The 23,060-nt window shown below is 45.8% G+C and overlaps 1 protein-coding gene across 2 annotated transcripts in view; it reads right to left on the bottom strand.

Annotated features, from left to right (window-relative positions):
• Positions 1-1,559: 1,559 nt before the first annotated feature.
• Positions 1,560-23,060, bottom strand: part of LOC141271910 (uncharacterized) — a 73,869-nt gene continuing 52,368 nt past the window's right edge. For both annotated transcript variants that reach the window (XM_073682144.1, XM_073682143.1), the window contains one exon: positions 1,560-3,584. In XM_073682144.1, the coding sequence (XP_073538245.1) occupies positions 2,578-3,584 (1,007 nt within the window). In that variant the 3' untranslated portion in view covers positions 1,560-2,577. The remainder of the gene's footprint in view (positions 3,585-23,060) is intronic.

Consider the following 23,060-nt stretch of genomic DNA (forward strand, 5'->3'; position numbering starts at 1 on the left):
AACGATTTATAATCTGCTTTGGAAAATGAAACATTTAATGAAGTGAGGTCCGGGCCACTTACTGTTGGGCTGATCCATAAATCTGTAAAGAAGACCTCACATTGTATACATCTGTGTGGAACAACAGGAACCTACCTAAACTCCTACATCTAGATGGGTATGAAAACTGGATTTCATCAGGTATTGCGATACTTAGCCACCTTTGGTCCAATAATGATTTCTATTCGTCTCAGCAGTTAGGCTGTGTGCCCACGATGCGTCTTTTAAGCGTTTCCGCAGCGGCAAAAACACTGCAGAAACGCTTAAAAAATGCATTGTAGATGTCCTGCCATGTTCCCCAATGATAATTCGCATGTGCTATGCACATGCTGCGGAAATTTCCGCTGCGGATTATCATTGTGGAAAAAAACACAGCACTACCAATTATTTTGCGGAAGCGCTGCGTTTTCGCCGCCATTGACTTGCATTGGAACGCTTGGATTCTGCATCACTGGATCTGTACATGCGGAATCCAAGCGTTTCAATGTGCGGATGGTACCCGGGTGTGGAGGAGAGAAGACTCTCCACCGGACCCAGGAACCATAGAACCTGTAAAAAAAGAATAAAATAAAAAATAAATATTATATTTACCTTCTGATGGCCCCCGATCTCCTTGTCTTCGCTTTCTGGCAGCTCGCGGTGGTAGTGTAGTGTACTGCGAGCTGCCAGCAAGCCAGGACGGAGCAAAACAAGACACTGGGGGCCATCGGAAGGTAAGTATAGATTTATTTTTTGACATTCTTTGGGGTCATACTATATAAATCCATGGCGTTTGCATGGATTTATATAGTGTGACCAAGTTGTCAAGCACTTTCCAAGTGATGCTAAAATCGCTTGTCACCCGCATGCGGAAATGCAAGTGAAGAACGCTTCACATCCACTTGTCCCTGGCAGGAAAAACGCATGTGCAATAAGCATGCGTTTTTTCTGCCAGGGAGATGCAGAAACGCTCAGGAAAAAATCTGGAGCATTTCTGCATCGTGGGCACATAGCCTTATAGGAGAAATAGAACCTCCTCATAGATGATTTTATCATTATATGCAGATACGACAAACCTTTGAGGTGCAAAACAGGATTGAGAAACCTTAAATGCAGCTATTGATGAACACAATAGCAAATTCAAGGAGAACGTTTGGAATGATTCCTGGACTTTATAAAATGTCGCCATCTAAATATTTGGAAAATGATGCCCTCGTAAGTATGGGTAAATGGAAAAGGGACATTGGGTCGGTTAATGACAACCAATGGACAAGCATCCTTACAGTAGTCAGATCTATATACAGTACATAAGGGAAAGTAGCAGTGTGTCTCAATTATATTATCCATAGGGGATATATGACCCCTCTGTTTCTCCACTAGGTCGGAATTCATAGGGAGGCTAAAGGTCAGAAGAGCTTAGCAGAAGTTAAGTCGTTACAATTGTGTAATCATAATTAGCAGGTTTGGTTGGAGACACCAAGGTAGTTTTTTTTATTAGGGAATGTAGAAGAACTGGCACTGGACACACATGGTAAAACTGCGGTAGGACATTTATTGTTTCTTGCACATAAATTGATAACACTTAGATGGATTCAGACAAATCCTCCTACAAAACGTGATTAACAAAGTCATTACTACAGGACTGTATGAGAAAGTGATTTACTCTAAAAGAAACAACAGAGGTAAAAATGAGAGAATCCGGGCACTGTGGCTGGATACTTCAGGCCTGGCCTCCAATGTGTTAGTGCGAGACGGGGTCTTTGTCCCTGGAGCTTCTCTACTCGGTATAATGAGACTCACTGATCTTGTTGATATACAGAGCGTTTGAGTAAAATAGAAACTGCCTAAATACGAGGACCTTGTCTGATCTATATATCATTGTATAAAGAACAATGAAGATAGCGCTATTCTTCTATATAAAATATATGATGTTGCTGTAACCCTAATATTTCCGTACATGAGGTCTCTGAATAGATAATCTTACCCCAGCATTACAAATTTAGATAAGGAGGTGCAGAGAGGGAGACATTTTATTTTAATTGGAATGGATAACACCAAATGTTCCAACAAAGAAGGAATAGATCGTACATGTAAATAGTAATTTACAATATGAACATGTTTATTACTATAGTATACAAAAGTTATAGACTTTGTTCACACACAGAGATTGGGGATTGAAAGAGACTGATGAATGGCAGATCGCTCAGATTGGGAGTTAGGAAGAAGAGAGAGGAGGAAATATTGGGTCATTTTTGGGAGGTTTAAGGGGAGGTGTTGCAATACTCTTGTCCATATAATGAATATATAAATATGTAACTGAAATATTCAAAGGAATATTGCATATAATTAGATTTTTAGATAACAGATGTATATTAATGACTTCATATGTTTTAATTCAAATGTAAGTTGTAACTTACTTTCTTGTTTACCTCTAAGTCATTACTTTGACTCTCTTATCTGTTTTCTTGTACAGTTTGTCAAAAATCTATGGTTTATACCTGTGTGAGATTTAATTTGTGGTCAACAAATAAGATTTTCAAGTAAAATATTTCCCACCTTCTAGGTATGATACTGGATTCCCCCTTTGTGAGATATTTGATGTGTAGCAAGATTACTTTTGCTGGAAAAACATTTCCCACATTCTGAACAAGAAAATGGCTTCTCCTCTGTGTGAGTTCTCTGATGTTTAACAAGATGTGATTTATTTGCAAAACATTTCCCACATTCTGAACATGAAAATGGCTTCTCCCCTGTGTGAGTTCTGTGATGTGTAACAAGACTTTTCTTATCTGCAAAACATTTCTCACATTCTGAACATGAAAATGGCTTCTCCCCTGTGTGAGTTCTGTGATGTTTAACAAGACTTTTCTTATCTGCAAAACATTTCTCACATTCTGAACATGAAAATGGCTTCTCCCCTGTGTGAGTTCTCTGATGTATAACAAGCCTTTTTTTATCTGCAAAACATTTCCCACATTTTGAACATGAAAATGGCTTCTCCCCTGTGTGAATTCTCTGATGAGTAACAAGATATGATTTAAATTCAAAACATTTACCACATTCTAAACATAAATATGGCTTCACCCCTGTGTGAGTTTTCTGATGTAAAAAAAGACTTGATTCATAAGGAAAACATTTCCCACATTCTGAACATGAAAATGGCGTTTTCCCCGTGTGAATTTTCTGATGTCTAACAAGAGTTGACTTCTGGCTAAAATGTTTCCCACATTCAGAACAAAAAAATGGCTTCTCCCCTGTGTGAATCCTGTGATGTGCAATTAGTTTTGACATGATTGCAAAATGTTTCCCACATTCTGAACATGAATATGGCATCCCCTCTGCGTGAACTGTTTTCTGTCTAACAAGCTCTAATTTTGGGTTAAAATATTTCATACACTCTGAAAAAGAAAATCTCGTCTCCGCTATGTTAGTTTTTGGATGTGTAACAAAAGACTGTATTTCTGGAAAAGTGGAACAGGCGTCAGTTATATCTTGAGTGGTATCAAGGTCATCTGATTTAAAAATTGAAGATGCCAGTTGTCCCTTTGATCTCTTGGTGCATTCACCTGCCAAGAATAAAGATTATTTTTGAATATATTAAACTGAATTATAATTTTATAACATTTCTAAAATACTCAAAAATTACATTATTTACCAAGACAAAACAGTTAACAATTTAACAGTAGACCTTGAAAAAAAACATGGCTTCCATGAACCAATCCAGCAAAATCTTTGCTCCCAAAGCCAAATATTCCCCTCACTTCTGAGATCTGCAGTGTGCCCAAATACTGTTACTGTCCACATTTTTAGCATTTCTATATCAGGAAGAAGCCAATTAAAAATTCATGGTGGTCGTGTCTCCTGAAGCACAAGCTGGGCACCACTTATTGAGCACAAAATGGCATATATGCAATTTTCTCACTCCAGCATCTACTGCTTGCCAGTTTCCAGAGATTACCTGTGGAGTCAAAATAATCAATACTCCTAAATATGAAATCCATGAGGGTAATACAGTCACTTTATGCACGTTTTCTACTGTTTTACTGCAGTTCTGTCTGTAACATATGTCACCCCCAGCCTGTTTTCATGGATCACACTGTAATCATGCCAACATTAGCATTTCTTGTCCTCCATCTGGTGGGGGCATGTGTGCCTTTGTTCCTCTCTGCAAGGGTCCTCACTAGTGATGAGCGAACGTGCTCGCCTCTGCTCAGTACTCGCCCGATCATCACTGTGTTCGACAAGTATTTCCAGGTTGCTCGGGCGGGAAATCGGGTCCCCTCCCTGCATGTTTGGCGCTCTTTAGAGAGCCAATGAACATGCAGTGATTGCCTGCCATGCACTGTAATGTCATAGCCATGTTGGTTGTGAGCATTACAGTAATTGGCTGGCCGCACAGCATTATCAGGTCTATATAAGACCTGGCGCCACTATGCTCGTCACAGTCTACCCCGGAATCAGACAGAGTAGGGAGAGGTGCTGCTGCGTCAGGGAGAGATTTGCTTATTTATAGTTAGTATAGGTATTGCACAACATATATATATATATATATCCAACAGAACTAACAGTCCTTCTGAGGACTAAACCAGCTGCATATATTCAGTGGTGATAGGAGTTAGGCAGGCAGGCAGGGTATTTGGCAAACTGCAGTGCATGATACAGCACAAGAGGGTCCATTGAACGTCCTGTTAGTATATTGTAGGGGTTAGATACTCACTCAGCCGCTTTTGAGGTAGTCACAGGAGTCAGTTTCTTTAAAATGTCCAAAGCAGGTTTATTCAGTCAGTGTTCTGTAGCAAAGACACGCTGGAGGTCTCCACACATCCAGTCACAGACACTAAATGAGACACTGGGTCTCCATTTTATACACACGCCCTGGGGTGGAGATATGTGAGCAGCCAATACCCTCATCTCTTATGACTGCTCGTAAAAACCAGCCCTGATACACCTAATTAACCCTCTTAGAACTACTTGTGCTGGAGCATGCTTTCCTGGTTTTACATCACTGAAGTTACTAACTGCAGCGATACATATCTCCCCTCAAGGACATGGCCGGTGGCCGTCTTACATACCCCCCATCTGCCCAAAGCCGGGGGGCTTGGCATCTTCAGCTAACAAACAGTGGACCCTTGACAATGCGTCAGCATTGCCATGCAGTTTCCCAGGCCTATGTTCTAAATGGGAACTAAAGTCCTGAAGTGCTAGGAACCGCCTGGTCACTCGAGCATTATTCCCCTTTTTCTCACTCATCCACCTTAGTGGGGCATGAGTGGGGTCTGATACCAGCCTAAACTTACTACCTAAGACGTAGTACCTTAAAGTGTCCAACGCCCATTTGATGGCCAAACATTTCTTCTCCACTATGGAGTAATTTTTCTCACAGGATGTCAACTTCCGGCTTAAGTACATTATGGGGTGCTCTTCCCCGTTCACCTCTTGTGACAGGACAGCCCCCAGTCCGACATCTGACGCGTCCGTCTGGACCACGAACTCCTTTGAGAAATCCGGTACCACCAGCACTTGCTGTTTACACAGAGCCAGCTTTAGTTCCTGGAAAGCAATCTCAGCTTCTGGATACCACTTAGCCATAGCATTTTTTTTCCCTTTAAGGAGGTCTGTCAAAGGGGCGGCTATCATGGCGAACTTAGGAATGAACCGGCGGTAGTAGCCCACGATGCCCAGGAACGCTCTGACCAGCTATTTTGCGAGAGGTTGTGGCCAACCTTGGATCACGTCAATTTTATTTATTTGGGGCTTTATCACGCCCCTGCCTACGACATAGCCCAAATATCTGGCCTCCTCCATGCCCATTTCACATTTCTTCGGGTTGATGGCAAACCCCGATTTCCAAAGAGCATAGAATATTGCCTGGACTTTGCTCAGATGGCTGCCCCAATCCTGGCTGTAGATCACAATATCATACAGGTAGGCTGCTGCATACTTCCTGTGGGGAGCTAAGATCCGGTCCATGGCTGTTTGGAAGGTAGCTGGTGCTCCTTGCAACCCAAACGGCATTCTGGTGTATTGGAAGCACCCATCTGGTGTTGAGAAGGCCATCTTCTCCTTGGCCCTTTTTGACATAGGGATCTGCCAATACCCTTTTGTGAGGTCAAGGGTGGTGATGTACCTGGCCGGCCCTAGCCTCTCAATTAGTTCATCTACCCTGGGCATTGGGTACTAATCAAACTTGGAGACCTCATTCAGTTTCCTATAGTCATTGCAGAAGCGCCACTCTCCATCTGGTTTTGGCACTAAGACTATGGGACTGGACAAGCCACTCTTGGACTCTTCGATGAACCCCAGATTCAGCATGCGCTTCACCTTCAAATCATCTCTCGGCGGGCTTCAGGAATCTGATATGGCTTCATATTCACTCGGACATGGAGCTCTGTAAGTACCTCTTGCTCTATGACCTGAGTACAGCCCAGTAGATCTGAGAATAGGTCCTTGTTCTGCTGTAGCAACTTCTGGCATTGTTAGTTCTGGGCACATGACAGCGACTCTGCCACCTTGACTTCCTCCACCTTGGTTTCTGTCTTTGCCATCAAGCACGGAGCTTCCCCAGGCCCCCTGTCTCGCCACGGCTTAATGAGGTTGATGTGGTACACATGGTAGGGCTTCCTTCTTCCTGGTCGGTGGACCCTATAGTTGACGTCACCAACCTTTTCAACCACTTCATAGGGGCCCTGCCACTTGGCCAGGAACTTGCTCTCCATCGTAGATACCAGCACCAGTACCCGATCCCCGGGGTTGAAGTGTCTCACCCTCGCTGATCTGTTGTACACTCTCAGCTGTGACTCTCAACTGTGACTTGTGCTTTGAGTAGGTGTTCTTTCACAATGGTCATCACCTCTGCAATTTTCTCTTGCATCTGGGTCACATGTTCGATTACACTCTTGTAGGGTGAAGACTCCGCCTCCCAGGTCTCCTTTGCCACGTCCAGGAGTCCGCGGGGGTATCGGCCATACAACAGTCCAAATGGAGAGAACCCAGTAGAGGACTGCGGGACTTTTCTAATAGAGAACAGAAGGTACGGCAGTAGACAGCCCCAGTCCCGGAAGTCTTTCTCTAGGACCTTGTTTAACATGGCCTTCAGGGTTTTATTAAACCTCTCCACTAAGCCATCTGTCTGGGGGGTGGTAGACTGAGGTCCTGAGCTGTGTGATTTGCAGAGTTTTGCACAATTCCCTCATCACCCGTGACATAAATGGCGTCCCTTGGTCCGTGAGGATCTCCTTAGGCAACCCAGTTCTAGAGAAGATGTGGACCAACTCCCGGGCTATACATTTGCCTGCGCCTGTACGGCCCTGGCAGCAGTGACTGCTCGATTACCTCTCCTCTGAGCTTGGTAATCCGATATAGTAACTCCCCATTTACGGTGAAGTGCGGATGTCTGGTGTCGTCCCCCGGCTCCTGAGCAACACCAATAAGGACAGTGACATTATCAAACGCCCCTTTTAGAGTCAAGTCCAAAGTTTCCCCCGGACACCTCCAGCTCAGGGATGTTGGCCTCTGGGGATGCGGTCTCATCCTCATCCCCAACAAGCACACAAAAAGTAAAGCCGGCGGTGGCATGTGACGAGGTTTCTTCCGAAGCGACCTGGTTGTTGTCCAAATAACCTGGCTTCCTCCCTTTCTCCCACAAGTCCGAAAACAATGCAAAGTCCTGCCCTATTATAACAGGATGCAACAGGTCCTTGACTATGCCCACCTCATGGGCCTCGGCGCCATAGTTTGTGTCCATGACCACTCGGGCCACAGGGTAGTCCTTAGCGTCCCCATGGATACAACGGACAACGACCTTTTTTCCGGAACCACTTGATGAGGAACTGCAGCCCGCAGTAGTTTTACCAGACTCCCCGAGCCTAACAGAGCAGTCACTTGCACAGCACTGCAGGCAGGATATGCAAAGTACGAGCAACGCCATCCTGCGCTGCAGTCCATTGGTTTGTTGGTCACGGGGCAAAGGGCGGCTATGTGACCGGGGGTATAATAACTCCAACATACTACATTATTGGGCGGGACCTTTGGCAACAACTCCGACCCCTCCTGGGCTCTAGGACGCCCCCCCAGATGTGGCTCTAGTTCCCCTCATTTGGGCCCCCTTTTTGGGAACCCCAGTATGGAGATGCTACGACCCCTGGCGTCCCCAAGGCACTCTCTACCGCTTGGTACCTTTCAACCAATGCCACAAGGTCATTGGCATTACGGGATCCCCCTGGGCAACCCCGGATTGCACTGACCTCGGAAGGGAGTGTATGAACCTGTCCATGACCACCCTCTCCACCATCTGTGCTGGGGAGGAAGATTCAGGTTGCAACCATTTTTGTACCAGGTGTAGGAGGTCGAACATTTGGGACCGGGGAGGTTTGTCACTGCAGTAGGCCCAGTTGCGCACCCGGTGCGCCCTGACAGTCAGAGTCACATTTTTAGTTTGGCGTACTCCTTTGCGTCAAGGCCAAGTCATAATAGGCATTCTGCGGCTCGCCTGTCAAATATGGCGCCAAAACCTCCGCTCACTGCTCCGGAAGCAATTTCTCCCGCTCTGCCACCCTCTCAAAGACCATCAGGAACGCCTCGACATCATCACCCGGGGTCTTCTTTTGCAATGCTCTTCTTACGGCCTTCCTTACGTGAGATTCATCACCTGGAGTTGGGGGTGGGGCGGTTGCCCTGCAACGGATCACCTCGGCTAGGAGCTCCATCTGCTGCTTGTGCTGAAGTTGTTGCATCTGCTGTTGCTGTTACCACTACTACTGCTGCTGCTGCTGATGCTGCTGGAAGTTAGCTTGAACCAGTTGCTTTATCAGCTCCTCCATGTTGGCGGACATCCCTTGCTGGCTGACGGCCTTCACCTAGGATATATACGGTTTTCTGTAGCAGTCACACTGCTCCTTGGGATTTGTGCCCGTGCTTTTAGCACCAATTGTAGGGGTTGGGTACTCACTCAGACGCTTTTGAGGTAGTCACAGGAGTCGGTTTCTTTAAAATATCCAAAGCAGGTTTATTCGGACTTTCAGCACTTTCAGAATAAATGAAGAATAGCCTTGTCCGCCACAAAGTAACAAAACAGGAAAATAAACAAAGCTGCGGGTTCACCTGCTCACAGTCAGTGCTCTGTAGCACAGACACGCTGGAGGTCTCCACACCTCCAGCCACAGACACTAAATGAGACACTCGGTCCCCATTTTATACACACGCCCTGGGTGGGGATATGTGAGCAGCCAATTCCCCCAATCTCTTATGACTGCTCCTAAAAACCAGCCCTGATACACCTAATTAACCCTCTCAGCACTACTTGTGCTGGAGCATGCTTTCCTGGTTTTACATCACTGAAGTTACCAACCGCAGCGATACATATCTCTCCTCAAGGACATGTCCGGTGGCCATCTTACAATAGGTATTCCACAACATATATATATATATATATATATATATATATATATATATATCCATCAGAACTAACAGTCCTTCTGAGGACTAATCCAGCTGCATATAATCAGTGCTAGGCAGGTAGGCAGTGTATGTGGCAGACTGCAGTGTATGATACAGCACAAGAGGATCCATTGAACGCCCTGTCTGCTGCTGCTGTAATAATTACAGATATTTGTAGACATAGCCCCCGATATTAGGGGCCAGGGCAATTTTTTTTTATCTTAATCCTGGTTATTTGCTTAAAAAGCAATCCAGAGTACAAAATTTTTCTGCTCCATTTGCTTGTTCTCACTGCAGAATAAAGCCAGATCTGTTCCATATTTCAGCGATAAAAATCCAGAAATTTGAACTGAACCTGAAAAATATTGGCCCCCTTTTCCATTCTGTTGCAGTGTGTCGGTCGAGCTATTCACACTAGGAGTCTGTGAAGAATAGTATTAGTAAATTACAGGCCTGCTATTTAACACCATGGTTCTCTGTCAGACATATAACAGCGTTCCAAAATCAGACATTTCTACCATTTCCATTCTGTTGCAGTGTGTCGGTCAAGCTATTCACACTAGGTCTCTGTGCACAATAATATTAATAAATTACAGGACTGCTATTTAAAATCATGATTCTCTGTCAGATGTATCACATATAACTGCGTTCCAAAATCAGCCATTTCTCGTGAACGTGGAAAATATTGTCCTCCATTAAAAATGGGCAAGGTGCGTGACAAGGGACGGGGAAGTGGACGTGATGGTGATGGTGCATGCAGAAGCCGAGGCCGTGGGCAAGCTGAAATTGTGCCACAACAAACACCCACATCTTGTCGCTCGACATTCCTGTCCCAATTACTAGGGGACCGCAAACACCACTATAGAACACAGAGCAGTGTCTAATGGTTTTTGGTTGGATAGCAGATAATGCTTCCAGTCACTTTGCCACCACCACCACCCTGTCTTCCACACAGTCAAGTCTCAGTAGCCGTGAGTCTGGACCGAATATTCCTCACTCTGATCCTCCTTCCTCCCACCATGCCGAGCGCCCGGATTCAACTGATCCCACACTTGGACACTCAGAAGAGCTGTTCACTCTTCCATTTGTAGATTCGGGCCTCTTGCCCCGCCAGCTTCAAGCGAGTCAAGAGGAGAACACGTGTAGTGATGCCCAAATATTGGAGCAGCCACGGTCACACGAAGGCGACGGTAGGAAAGTGCAATTACTGTCGCAAGAGGTGGATGATGATGATGATGAGACACAATTGCCAGAAAGTCAGGAGGAGGACCAGGGTGCGGAAGTGGAAGACGAGGTGGTGGATGATATAGTAACTGACCCAACCTGACAGGGGGACATACAGAGGGAGGCGAAGACAGCAGCACACAGGGGAAGGGAGGCGTAGCACCACAACAGGCAGGAAGAAGCAGTGTGGTGGCCGCAGACACAAGGCGGGAAAGCGCTCCTCATTGCCAGTACAACTGTTAGGTCTTCCCGAGTCTGGCTATTTTTTAACCCCTTTCCGACGTGGTCAGTAATAGTACGCACGTCGGAAAGGCCGGTTCAGCAGGGGCTCCAGCGGTGAGCCCGCACTGAATCGGGCACATGTGAGCTGATTCTTACAGCTGACATGTGCCCGCAACAGCCGCGGGTGTCGATCTCTGACAGCGGCATTTAACAGTGTTGCGCCGGAAGCGCGGCCTTAGCACTGCCCATCAGTGACCCAGTCACGTGATCGCGGGTCACTGATGGGTGGGCATTGTAACCCGGGGTCCGCAGCAGACCCCTGTGGTTGTCATGAAAAGATTGCTATGAGCGCCACCTGCATAACATTTCTCCTGCATACAGGCGATCTGCTCGTCGCCTGTATGCAGTAGAAGCAATCAGACAACTGCAGATTCTAGTCTCCTATGGAGACTATTGAAGCATGCAGAAAGTGTAAAAAAAATGTTTTTAAAAATATATAAAAGTTTTGCCCCACTCAAAATAAAATAATAATAAAAAAAAAACCACATATACATCTTTGGTATCGCCGCGTTCAAAATCGCCCGATCTATCAATATAAAAAAAGAATTAATCCGATCGGTAAACGGTGTAGCGAGAAAAAAATTCCAAACGCCAGAATTAAGTTTTTTTGGTCGCCGCAACATTGCAGTAAAATGCAATAACGGGCGATCAAAACATCGGATTTATCCCAAAATGGTATCAATAAAAATGTCAGCTTGGCGCACAAAAAATAAGCCCTCACCCAGCCCCAGATCACGAAAAATGGAGACGCTACGGGTCTCGGAAAATGGCGCCATTTCTTTCATTTTTTTTTAGCAAGCTTTGGATTTTTTTTTCAACACTTAAATAAAAAAGGACCTAGGCATGTTTGCTATCTACGAACTCATAATGACCTGGAGAATAATAATTGCAGGTCAGTTTTAGCATTCAGTGAACATGGTTAAAAAAACAAACAAAAAAACCCCAAACAACTGTGCATTTTTTTTGCAATTTCACCGCACTTGGAATTTTTTTCCCGTTTTCCAGTACACGATATGGTAAAACCAGTGATGGCGTTTAAAAGTACAACTCGTCCCGCAAAAAATAAGCCCTCACACGGCCATATTGAATGAAAAATAAAAAAAGTTCTGGCTCTGGGAAGTAGGGGAGCAAAAAACGAAAATGCAAAAATGGAAATTGCTCATTTGCACCATCTGCCAGGCCAACATCAGCAGGGGTAGCAAAACCAGCAGCCTGACCACCAACCAGCATGATCAGGTACATGGCAGCAAAGCATCCGACTAAGTGGGCCAAACCCCAGGGTCCAGCAACAGTGTCTGCGGGTGACACCACTGCTTGTTCCACTGTTGTGCGTGCACGCCAATTCCCTGTCCATGGCGCATGCCAAGATGCCTCCCGCCCTGCACCTGTCGTTGAACACTCTTAACTAGCACCATCAGCAAGCACGTCCACGTCCTTGTCCGAGCGCAGCTTTCAGTTGTCCCTACCCCAGTCCTTGGAACGCAAGCGCAAATATGTAGTCAACGCCCCACAGGCCACATTACTAAATTCACACATTTCGCGAATGCTTGCACTCAAAATGTTCCTTTTAGGCTCGTGGAGACGGAAGCTTTCCGCAACCTGATGGCGGCGGCAGTCCCTCGGTACTCGGTCCCCAGTAGCCACTATTTCTCTCGGTGTGCTGTCCCCGCATTACAAGAGCACATGTCCTACAACATTAGATGTGCCCTCAACAACGTAGTTAATGGGAAAGTCCACCTAACCACGGACACAGGGGCAAGTGCTTGTGGGCAGGGACGGTACATCTCGCTGACGGCACCCTGGGTTAATATAGTGGAAGCCGGGACCCAGTCGGACCTTGGGACGGAACACATCCTCCCAACGCCAAGGATTGCGGGCCCTGGGTCAATCAGGGTTGCCCTCACATTCTACAGCTCCTTCACCTCCTCCTTCTCTTCAGCCTCCATCTCCGAAATGACATCAGTCGCAGCAAGCTGGAAGCACTGCAGCACTGCCTCGGCCAAGCGACAATAGGCTGTGCTGAAGCTAATATGCTTAGGTGACAAACCACACAATGCTCAAGAGTTGTGCACAGCTCTGAAAGAGCAGGCAGATCTGTGGCTGACACCGCTGACCCTACAACCAGGCATGGTCGTGTGTAACAATGGCCGGAACCTGGTGGCGGCTCTGAGGCGAGGCGAGCTCACACACATACCATGCCTGGCCCATGTGCTTAACCTTGTGGTTCAGCGGTTTCTCAAAACCTACCCGGATCTGCCAGATCTGCTTGTCAAAGTACGCTGCCTGTGTGCCCATTTTAGAAAGTCAGCTTCAACTTCCGCCGCCCTTGCCGTGCTTCAGCAGCGTTTGCAGCTTCCAGCTCACCGACTGATCTGCGATGTCCCCACGTGCTGGAACTCTACATTGTAGATGTCGGGAAGGATTTGTGAGCAGAAGAGGGCAGTTGTTGACTACCAGCATCAACATGGCCATCGGTATTCAGTTCAGACTCCACACATAAGACCTCAGGAGTGGATATGGATGTCAGGCATATGTACCATCCTCCGAAACTTTGAGGACTCCACCAAGATGGTGAGCGGCGATGATGCCATAATTAGCATCACCATCCCGCTTCTCTGTCTTCTGAAATGCTCTCTGCTCACAATTATAGAGGATGCATAGCAGGCGGAGCACGAAGATATGGAGCAAGGAACCATACAGGGTGATTCCACAGAGCCCAGCCTCATCTCATTCCAACGTGGATTGGGTGACAATGAGGAAGAGAAGGAAGAACCGGAGCTAGTTTCCTGTGCTATAGACGGTACTACCTGCACAACTGTCATACCGTCTGTTCAGCGTGGATGGCCTGAGGACAAGGAGGAGGAAGAGGAGGAGACTGAGGAGGAGATCATGGTCAGTCGTCCTCTTGGTGAGGACACAGAAGTCTTGCCTCTTTGCAGTCTGGCACACATGGCTTAGTTTATGTTACGCTGCCTTTCCCGTGACCTTCGTGTTGTCCAAATTTTGGGTGAGTCATTATTGATTGATGACACTTATAGACCCACGCAACAAGGAGAACTTTCTGTCTCTTATGCCTGGCCTAATAAAATGGGGTAGTACGAGAAGGCCCTTGTTGCGGAATTATTAAAAAAATTCCCATCTGAAAACGCTGGCGGCAGAGGTTACAGTTCGTTGGACAACCAAGGAGTACAGGCGAGAGAGACAAATGTAATCCAGCAGAGGAACACTGTCAAAGTTCTGGGACAGTTTTCTCAGACCCTCCCATCGCACAAGCCCTGATGCGTGGGGTACTCTCCCAAGGAGGGAAAAGTTTCAGATGTTGAAGGAGTACCTTGCTAACCGTACCAACGTCCTCCATCGTGATTCCTCTGTGCCTTATAATTATTAGGTATCCAAGCTGGACACGTGGCATGAACTGGCTCTCTACACCTTGGAGGTCCTGGCCTGCCCTGCCACAAGCGCTTTGTCAGAGCGGGTTTTTAGTGCCGCTGGTGGAATTATAACCGATAGGCGCATCCGCCTGTCAACTGAAAGTGCTGACAGGCTGACTCTTATAAAAATGATCAAGGGCTTGATTGGGCCAGACTTCTCAACACCACCGAATGATAGCAGCGTAACATAAACTCAAATACAGTGTCATTTTTTTATTTGGGAGGTCTAACTCTATTCCCATGCACTTCTGTCTTCACACCCAGACATGGTGTGGGTTTCTGATTTTGTCTATTTGCTCTTGTCCTCCCTCTCCGCATCCTCCACCACCATATCACCACCATATGTACTATATTAACATATCTACGTCTCTTGCAAGGGACATTGGTGTTCCTCCAAATTTTTGGCAGCCGTTGCTTCATTGCATAGGCAAACAGTATGGGAGACACACTTCCTAATAATGGGAACATTGTTTTCAGGAGGCCCTCCGACCTCTACGTCTCTTGCAAGGTGCATTGGAGTTCCTCCAAATTTTTGGCAGCTGTTGTTTCACTGCATAGGCAAACAGTATGGCAGACCCACTTCCAAATAATGGGAATATTGTATTCAGGAGGCCCTCCAACCTCTACGTCCCTTGCAAGGGGCATTGGAGTGCCTCCAAATTTTTGACAGCCATTGCAGTCACTGCATAGGCAAACAGTATGGGAGACACTCTCCTTTCTAATGGGAACATGTCGTTACTGAGGCCCACCTCTATGTGTCTTTAAATTGTTAGTGGGGTTTTTCATAAATTTTGGCAGCCGTTGGACTAATTACATACCCTGAAACTGAATAGTAGACCCTCTCCTTTCTAATTGGAACATGTCGTACTCATTACTGTGGACCAGCTCTGTGTGTCTTTAAATTGTTAGTGGGGTTTTTCCCAAATTTTGGCAGCCGCTGAACTCACTGCATACCCTATAACGGTATAGCAGACCCTCTCCTTTCTAATGGGAACATGTCGTTACTGTGGCCCAGCTCTATGTGTCTTTAAATTGTTAGTAGGGTTTTTCCTAAATTTTGGCAAGTGTTGGACTCACTGCATACCCTATAACTGTATAGCAGACACTCTGGTTTCTAATGGGAACATGTCGTTACTGTAGCCCAGCTCTATGTGTCTTTAAATTGTTAGTGGGATTTTCCTAAATTCTGGAAGCTGTTGCAGTCACTGCATACCCTATAACTCTATAGCAGACCCTCTCCTTTGTAATGGGAACATGTCGTTACTGTGGCCCAGCTCTATGTGCCTTTAAATTGTTAGTGGGGTTTTTTTTTGCAGTCACAGCATGGGCATTACCACTATAGGAGACCCGCTCCTTTATAATAGGAACATTTTTTTTTACCAAGACCCTCCTCTATGTCTCTTCAAAGGGGTATTGGGTTGCGTCCAAACTTTTGGCAGCCCTTGCAGTCTCTGCATACGCAATAACAGTATAGGAGACCCACTCGTTAATAATGGGAACAACAAAGCTTGCCGGTGATGGCTTTTTAACAATAGCGAGGGCCGACTGCTGGCCCTTTAAGAATAGTAAGGGCCACCTGATGGTCCTATAAAAATAGGCTGTGACTTTCAGAGTCCCTCCATCATAAATGAAACAGGATGTGTCTGATAATGTGTTACACACCACATGGCCAGATAAGGTTGTAAAATGTTAAAATGACATTTCCTGGTGAATGCATATGTCTTGGTTGAAAGCAATGCAAAGGTGCAAAAACGCATCAAAAACGCTACGTGTGAACACTGTCTAAGGTGTAGAGGAGCATTTTTTTTTTGTATATTTATTTTGCCTTATATACAAGTCTTTACCCTTGACCTCCTTAAATATGTTAAGGAGGCTCCTTAACATATTTCCCAGGAAAATCCATTTTGGTTTTGTTTTTGTATGTTTTATTGTGAGTCTGTAAAAGTGGCGTAATACCTCTGACAACGTTGTTAACAGCATTGACCTGGGAGTTAGAAATGCTTCCAGGGGGTCTTCCCCATGCTGTTCCCATTGTTACGCTCACGCCTGGATCTTCTGGCATGGGCGTAGTTAGTGGTCTCACTGGGCTACGAACCAAGGAGTGCCTGGAGGGGCATGACTAGGTGCCTCGCTGGATCCGACCCCGGATGCGCAGCGGCTTAATCGACTCCGCGATCTGAGGAGGGACAAAGGAGGTGGCCCAGGTGCTACTCAGACCCCAGTCACACAGCTGTTGACCAACACCGGAGTATGCAGGTACGGGCAGGTTCAGCTGGTGTGTAGACAGGCAGGTAGGTACTGGCTGGCACGGGTGGTAAACAGACAGGCAGACAGGCTGGATAGGGACCAGTACAGACGGGAAGCGGAGCAGAGCAGAGCCGCAGGTGCGGACGGGAAGCGGAGCAGAGCAGAGCCGCAGGTGCGGACGGGAAGCGGAACAGAGAAGAGCCACAGGTGCGGACGGAAAGTGGAACAGAGCTGCAGGTGCGGATGGGAAGCAGAGCAGAGCCGCAGATGCGGACGGGAAGCGGAGAAGAGCCGCAGGTGCAGACGGGAAGCAGAGCAGAGCCGTAGGTGCGGTCGGGAAGCGGAGCAAAGCCGCAGGTGCGGACGGGAAGTGGAGCAGAGCAGGTCAGGGAAGAGCAGAGCCGCAGGTGCGGACGGAAAGCGGAGCAGGGCAGAGCAGAGCAGAGCCGCAGGTGCGGACGGAAAGCAGAGCAGGGCAGAGCCACAGGTGTGGACGGAAAGCGGAGCAGAGCAGGGCAGAGCCGCAGGTGCGGACGGGAAAAGGAGCAGAGCAGGGTAGGGTAGAGCAGAGCTGCAGATGCGGACGGGAAGCGGAGCAGAGCAGGGCAGAACAGAGCCGCAGGTGCGGACGGGAAGCGGAGCAGAGTAGGGCAGAGCAGAGCCGCAGGTGCGCACGGGAAGCAGAGCAGGGCAGAGCCGCAAATGCGGCCAGGCAGGAATGCCGCAGGAGCGGCCAGACAGGACAGGGCCCTGTTCACATGGAACAGACAGGGAAATAGGACCAGCAGAGCCAGATACACACAAGATACTTGCTATGAAGTAGCAAGTGGACACAGAACTCACAAACAGAAGTACAGAGACAACAAGTTGGAGTAAGGTACTGGTTCAGACACTGCAGGAAAAAGGAAGGATCGGACATAGAGACAAACAGGTAACGGGCTAGGACACAGTTCAGACAGGAACTGAAACAGGAACAAAATACAGGTACGAGCCTGGACATTCAGCCACCAGGGTGGCAGAAATAGACTATAAGTCACAGATACAGGTAACAGGCCTGGGTACTCAGCCCCCAGGGTGGTAAACAGGAAAGATACAGGACACAGGTATAGGCCTGGGTACTCAACCCCCAGGGTGGCAGAAACAGACTAGCTGGACAGGACCTGGCAACTTAGCAGTTGAACATTGAGAGAACGTGTTGCTCAAGCACCTCCCACTGGGTGGAGGTGGTTTAACTTTCCAGTGACGTAACAGAAATAGGCTGGGGAAGCATTAAGACTGCGCATAGTGTAACTTTAAGAATCAGAACGTTCCAGCGTCGCCTTAAGCTAGCAGACAAGAGACAAGCACACAGCAAGTAGAGGAGCAAAGTGCACAGCCTGGACTGGTAGGTAAGTTGGGGTCTTGCATGGTAAGAGATGGAAAGCCATGCCAGCACACCGCCAGGGATGTTACATGTAATTTGAGCACTGTTCCCATCGATTTGGGCAATTTTAGGCCCTCTGCAGACCGCCGAGGGGAGCCGCCAGAAAAATGCTTGAGTTTCCCTTACATTGGGCTCGTTACTCGGACCAAACACTCTAGCATTCCAATTTGCTTGACTCAAACAATGAGCACCCGAGCATACACAACTTTTCAGCCTGGCTGGAGACTGTACTTCTAGGAACTTATTTCCCTCTTGGAATTAAATGAAGCTAATGGTTAAAGGGGTGGGTGTGAGCACCTCTGCCCAACCAGGGGGTTGATCCCAAGAGAGGTAGAACAATAAGTCACATGTTTGGTTTGGTTTTGGCACGACAAAGGATGTTGTGTAGTACGTGGAGCTGACGGGAGACATCGCTCTCTTCTTCCATTATTTTCAAATTTATTTGTGTCTTTAACCGCTTCGCGACGGCCCACTGTAGATAAATGTCGGCGCTTGCTGGGCTCTGTGCAGCGCCGACGTTTAAAAACGGTGGGTGGTCTCGCAGCGCTCAGGACCCCCAGGGTCCTGCAAGCGCTGTGATTCCGGTGCAGAGCGTTAGCTCTGACAGGGAACATCATCGGGACCTGATTGGATCAGGTCCCAGTGATGTTAACCCTTTGCTGTCTTCTATATGCCGCGATCTATAGTGATCGCGGCATATAGAAGACAGCAGGAGGAGAGGGGGTCGTCCACTTACCTCTCCGACGGCCCCCTTATACCTTCCAGGACCTGGCGTTGCTATGGCAGCTGGAGGTCACATGACCGCCTCCAGATCTGCCATATATGGTGTCCTGCCTGGCTCAGCCTGCAGCTGAAGCCTGGCAGGACACACTGACTGTGAAACAGTCAGCAAAGATCTCATGTAATGTAATACATGTCTATTACATTACATGAGATCAGTGATCAGAAAAATAAAAATTAATGTCCCATACAGGGACTAAGTAAAAATGTAAAAAAAAAGTAAAAAAAAAATGTTTTTAAACTGTTAAAAAAAAAATCACAAAATAAATAAAAATAAATAAATAAAATATTAAACCAATAAATCCGTATATTTATGTAAAACCAAAAAAAGTACACATATTTGGCATCGCCGCATCCGAAACAACCCGATCTATAAAACTGTCACACTAATTAACTCCTTCTGTGCACACCGTAATAAAAATAAATAAAAAAAGGAGCAAAAAATATGCTTTTTCGTCATATCGCCAAACAAAAAGTGGAAAAAAATGCGATCAAAAAGCAAAATGGAAATAAAAATGGTACCGCTGAAAACGTCATCTTGTTCCGCAAAAAAAAAGCCGCCATACAGCTCCATCAGCCGAAAAATAAAAAAGTTATAGCGCTCAGAATAAAGCAATGCAAAAAAAATATTTTTTCTATAAAATTGTTTTAGTGTGTAAAAGAGCCAAAACATAAAACAAATATACAGTAAGTGTAGTATCGCTGTAAACGTACTGACCCGAAGAATAATGCTGCCTGATCACTTTTACCACACGCAGAACGGCATAAAAAAAAACCTCAAAAAACAATTCCTGAATTGTTGGTTTTTGTTAATTTTACCTCCCAAAAAATGGAATAGAAAGCGATCAAAAAATGTCACGTACCCAAAAATGGTACCAATAAAAATGTCAACTCGTCCCGCAAAAAACAAGCCATCACATGACTCTGTCGGCCAAAATATGGAAAAATTATAGCTCTCAAAATATGGCGATGCAAAAACTAGATTTTGCAAAAAAAAGTGTGTGACAGCTGTCAGTCATAAAAACCCGATATAAATCTGGTATCTCTGTAATCGCACCGACCCGAAGAATAAAGTAATCTCATCACTTATACCGCATGGGGAACGGCGTAAAAAATAAATAAAACCAATTCTTCACCTGCTACGATTTGTTTATTATGTCTCCCAAAGATCACAGTAAAGCTCTGCTCACATTTATCCTGCGCTCTGCGCTGAGCACTTACGCCAGAGTTTCCGTGTAAATCTCTGAAATACGTGATTCAGACGGAACCCATGACGGAAGATTCCCTGTAATGAGGCAGATATAGGCCACTGTGAATGCCGTCTGGCCTGTGATCCCACGGTGTCATTTGTTTTAGGCGTGCATAAAAGTGCGGTTGGCCACAGTTTTGTGCACTTCAGAAAAAAAGGACACCCCTAAACAGAGGCCAGACGGAGTCCAGAGTAACTTTGCTGCCTCATTACAGTGAATGAATCCCGCAGGGGTTTCATCTGAATTACATCACTTGGAAATTTAGATGGAAACCCCGATATAAGTGCTCAGCCTAGAGCGCCGGATAAATGTTACGTAAAATGTTCCCAATAAAAGCTTCAACTCAGTCCTCAAAAAAAGCTAGTCCCCACTCAGGTCCGTCATCTGTTAGAAATATAAGGGACTTCCAAGTTACTGGTAGCAGAAAGGCTCTGGAAAAGCGAAATGGCCCTTGCCCCCCAAAAGAAATTCAGAAAATTTTGTGCTCCCAAATCCAAATGCCTATTCTACAATAATTTGTTCTCCAATTGTCAAATAGCGCTCCGTCCCCCCCAGATCTCGCCGTATGGCTGAGTGGTACGATACAGCCATATAAGGGGTATTGCCACTTTTAGAAGAAATTGTGTGACACATTTCGGCACCATTTTTACCCATTGCCCTGTGTGAAAATGTAAAATCTGAGGGTAAAACATTTTTTGTGGTAAAAATATAATTATGCTTTTTTCACTGCCCAATGGTATAAATTAAAAAATTAAAAAATACTCACTACTTCCCTAGATGAATTCCTTGAGAGGTGTAGTTTACAAAATGGGGTCACTTGTGGGGGTTTCTGCTGTTTCGGCATGTCAACGACTCTTCAAATGTGACATGGTGTCTGCAACCTATCCCAGCCAACATAGCGCTCCTTTCTCTTCCGAACCTTGCCGTACACCATAGCAGTGGTTTTCCCCCACATATGGGGTATCAGCGTACTCAGGAGAAATTGCACAACAAATTTCATGGTGCAATTTCTCCTGTTACCCTTATGATAATGCAAAATTAGGGAATGAAAAACATTTTTTGTGGGAAAAATGTGAAAATTTTATTTTTATGGCTCAATATTATAAACTTCTGTGAAGCAGCTGGGGGTGCAAGGTGCTCACCACACATCTAGATAAGTTCCCTAAGGGGTCTAGTTTCCAAAATGGTGGCACTTGTGGGGGGTTTCCACTGTTTAGGCACATTAGGGGCTCCCCAAATGCGACATGGCATCTGCTAATTATTCAAACAAATTTTACATTCAAAAAGTCAAATGGCGCTCCGTCCCTTTCAAACTCTGCCGTGCGCCCAAACAGTGGTTTGCCTCCACATATGGGGTATCGGCGTGTTCAGGAGAAATTGCACAACAAATTTCATGGTGCAATTTATCCTATTACCCTTATGATAATGCAAAATTAAGGAATGAAAAACGTTTTTGTGGGAAAAATGTGAAAATTTTATTTTTACAGCTCAATATTATAAACTTCTGTGAAGCACATTGGGGTTCAAGGTGCTCACCACACATCTAGATAAGTTCCCTAAGGGGTCTAGTTTCCAAAATGGTGTCACTTGTGGGGGGTTTCCACTGTTTAGGCACATCAGGGGCTCTCCAAACGCAACATGGAGTCTGCTAATTATTCAAACAAATTTTACATTCAAAAAGCCTAATGGCACTCCTTCCCTTCCGAACCCTGCAGTGCGCCCAAACAGTGGTTTTCACTCACACATGGGGTATCAGCGCGCTCAAGAGAAATTGCACAAAAAAATTTGGGGTTAATTTTTTCCTGTTACCCCTGTGAAAATAAAAAAAAATGGGTCTAAAGTAACATTTTTGTGAAAAAAGTTAAATGTTCATTTTTTTCTTCCACATTCCAAAAATTCCTGTGAAGCACCTGAAGGGTTAATAAAGTTCTTGAATGTGGTTTTGAGCACCTTGAGGGGTGCAGTTTTTAGAATGGTGTCACTTTTGGGTATTTTCTGTCATAAAGACCCCTCAAAGTGACTTCAAATATGATGTGGTCCCTAAAAAAATGTTTTTGTAAATTTTGTTGGAAAAATGAGAAATCACTGGTCAACTTTTAACCCTTATAGCTCCCTAACAAAAAAAAATTTTGGTTCCAAAATTGTGCTGATGTAAAGTAGACATGTGGGAAATGTTATTTATAAACTATTTAGTGTGACATATCTCTCTGATTTAAGGGCATGAAAATTCAAAGTTTGAAAATTGCAAAATTTTCGCCAAATTTGCGATTTTTTCACAAATAAACGCAAGTGATATCGAACAAATGTTACCACTATCATGAAGTACAATATGTCACGAAAAAACAGTCTCAGAATCAGGGGGATCCGTTGAAGCTTTCCAGAGTAATTACTTCATAAAGTGACAGTGGTCAGAATTGAAAAAATTGGCCCGGTCACGAAGGCAAAAACAGGCTCTGGTGCGAAGTGGTTAAGACATGAATACATTTGAACAATATGGTACTTGGACAGGAGCAGCGTAGGCTCGTCAGCCCCCACTCCGACGTGCATTGGCGTGATGAGGTTAGCCTGCTACTGACCTCATCATACTGCTGCTGGAGCCAGGCCGCAGATGTGGCAAGGACTCGGCGGGAACCAGTAAGCTCTCCAGGAACAGTCAAAGTTTAAATAGGTTTGGTGTTACTTTCCAGGGTACATTATGGATCAATAGGGGACATTATGGGGCAATTAAGGGGACTGAAAGGGGGCATAGTATAGTGTAGGGTGAATGGGGACTTTACTTCTCTGTATAGTGTAGGGAGATATTATTGAAAAGTGCACTTTGGGGAGGATATTATGGAGAGGGACAGTGTGGGGGAGATATTATGGAAAGAGGCACTGTGGGGGTACATACTATGTAGTGAGGTAATGTGGGAGGAGACATTATGGAGAGGTGCAGTGTGTGGGTGACAATATGGAAAGAGGTGCAGTGTG

This window comes from Phyllobates terribilis, unplaced genomic scaffold (assembly GCF_046119375.1).
Source record: "Phyllobates terribilis strain yellow unplaced genomic scaffold, ASM4611937v1 Scaffold_5__5_contigs__length_657084704, whole genome shotgun sequence".
In the NCBI taxonomy this organism is placed as follows: domain Eukaryota; kingdom Metazoa; phylum Chordata; class Amphibia; order Anura; family Dendrobatidae; genus Phyllobates; species Phyllobates terribilis.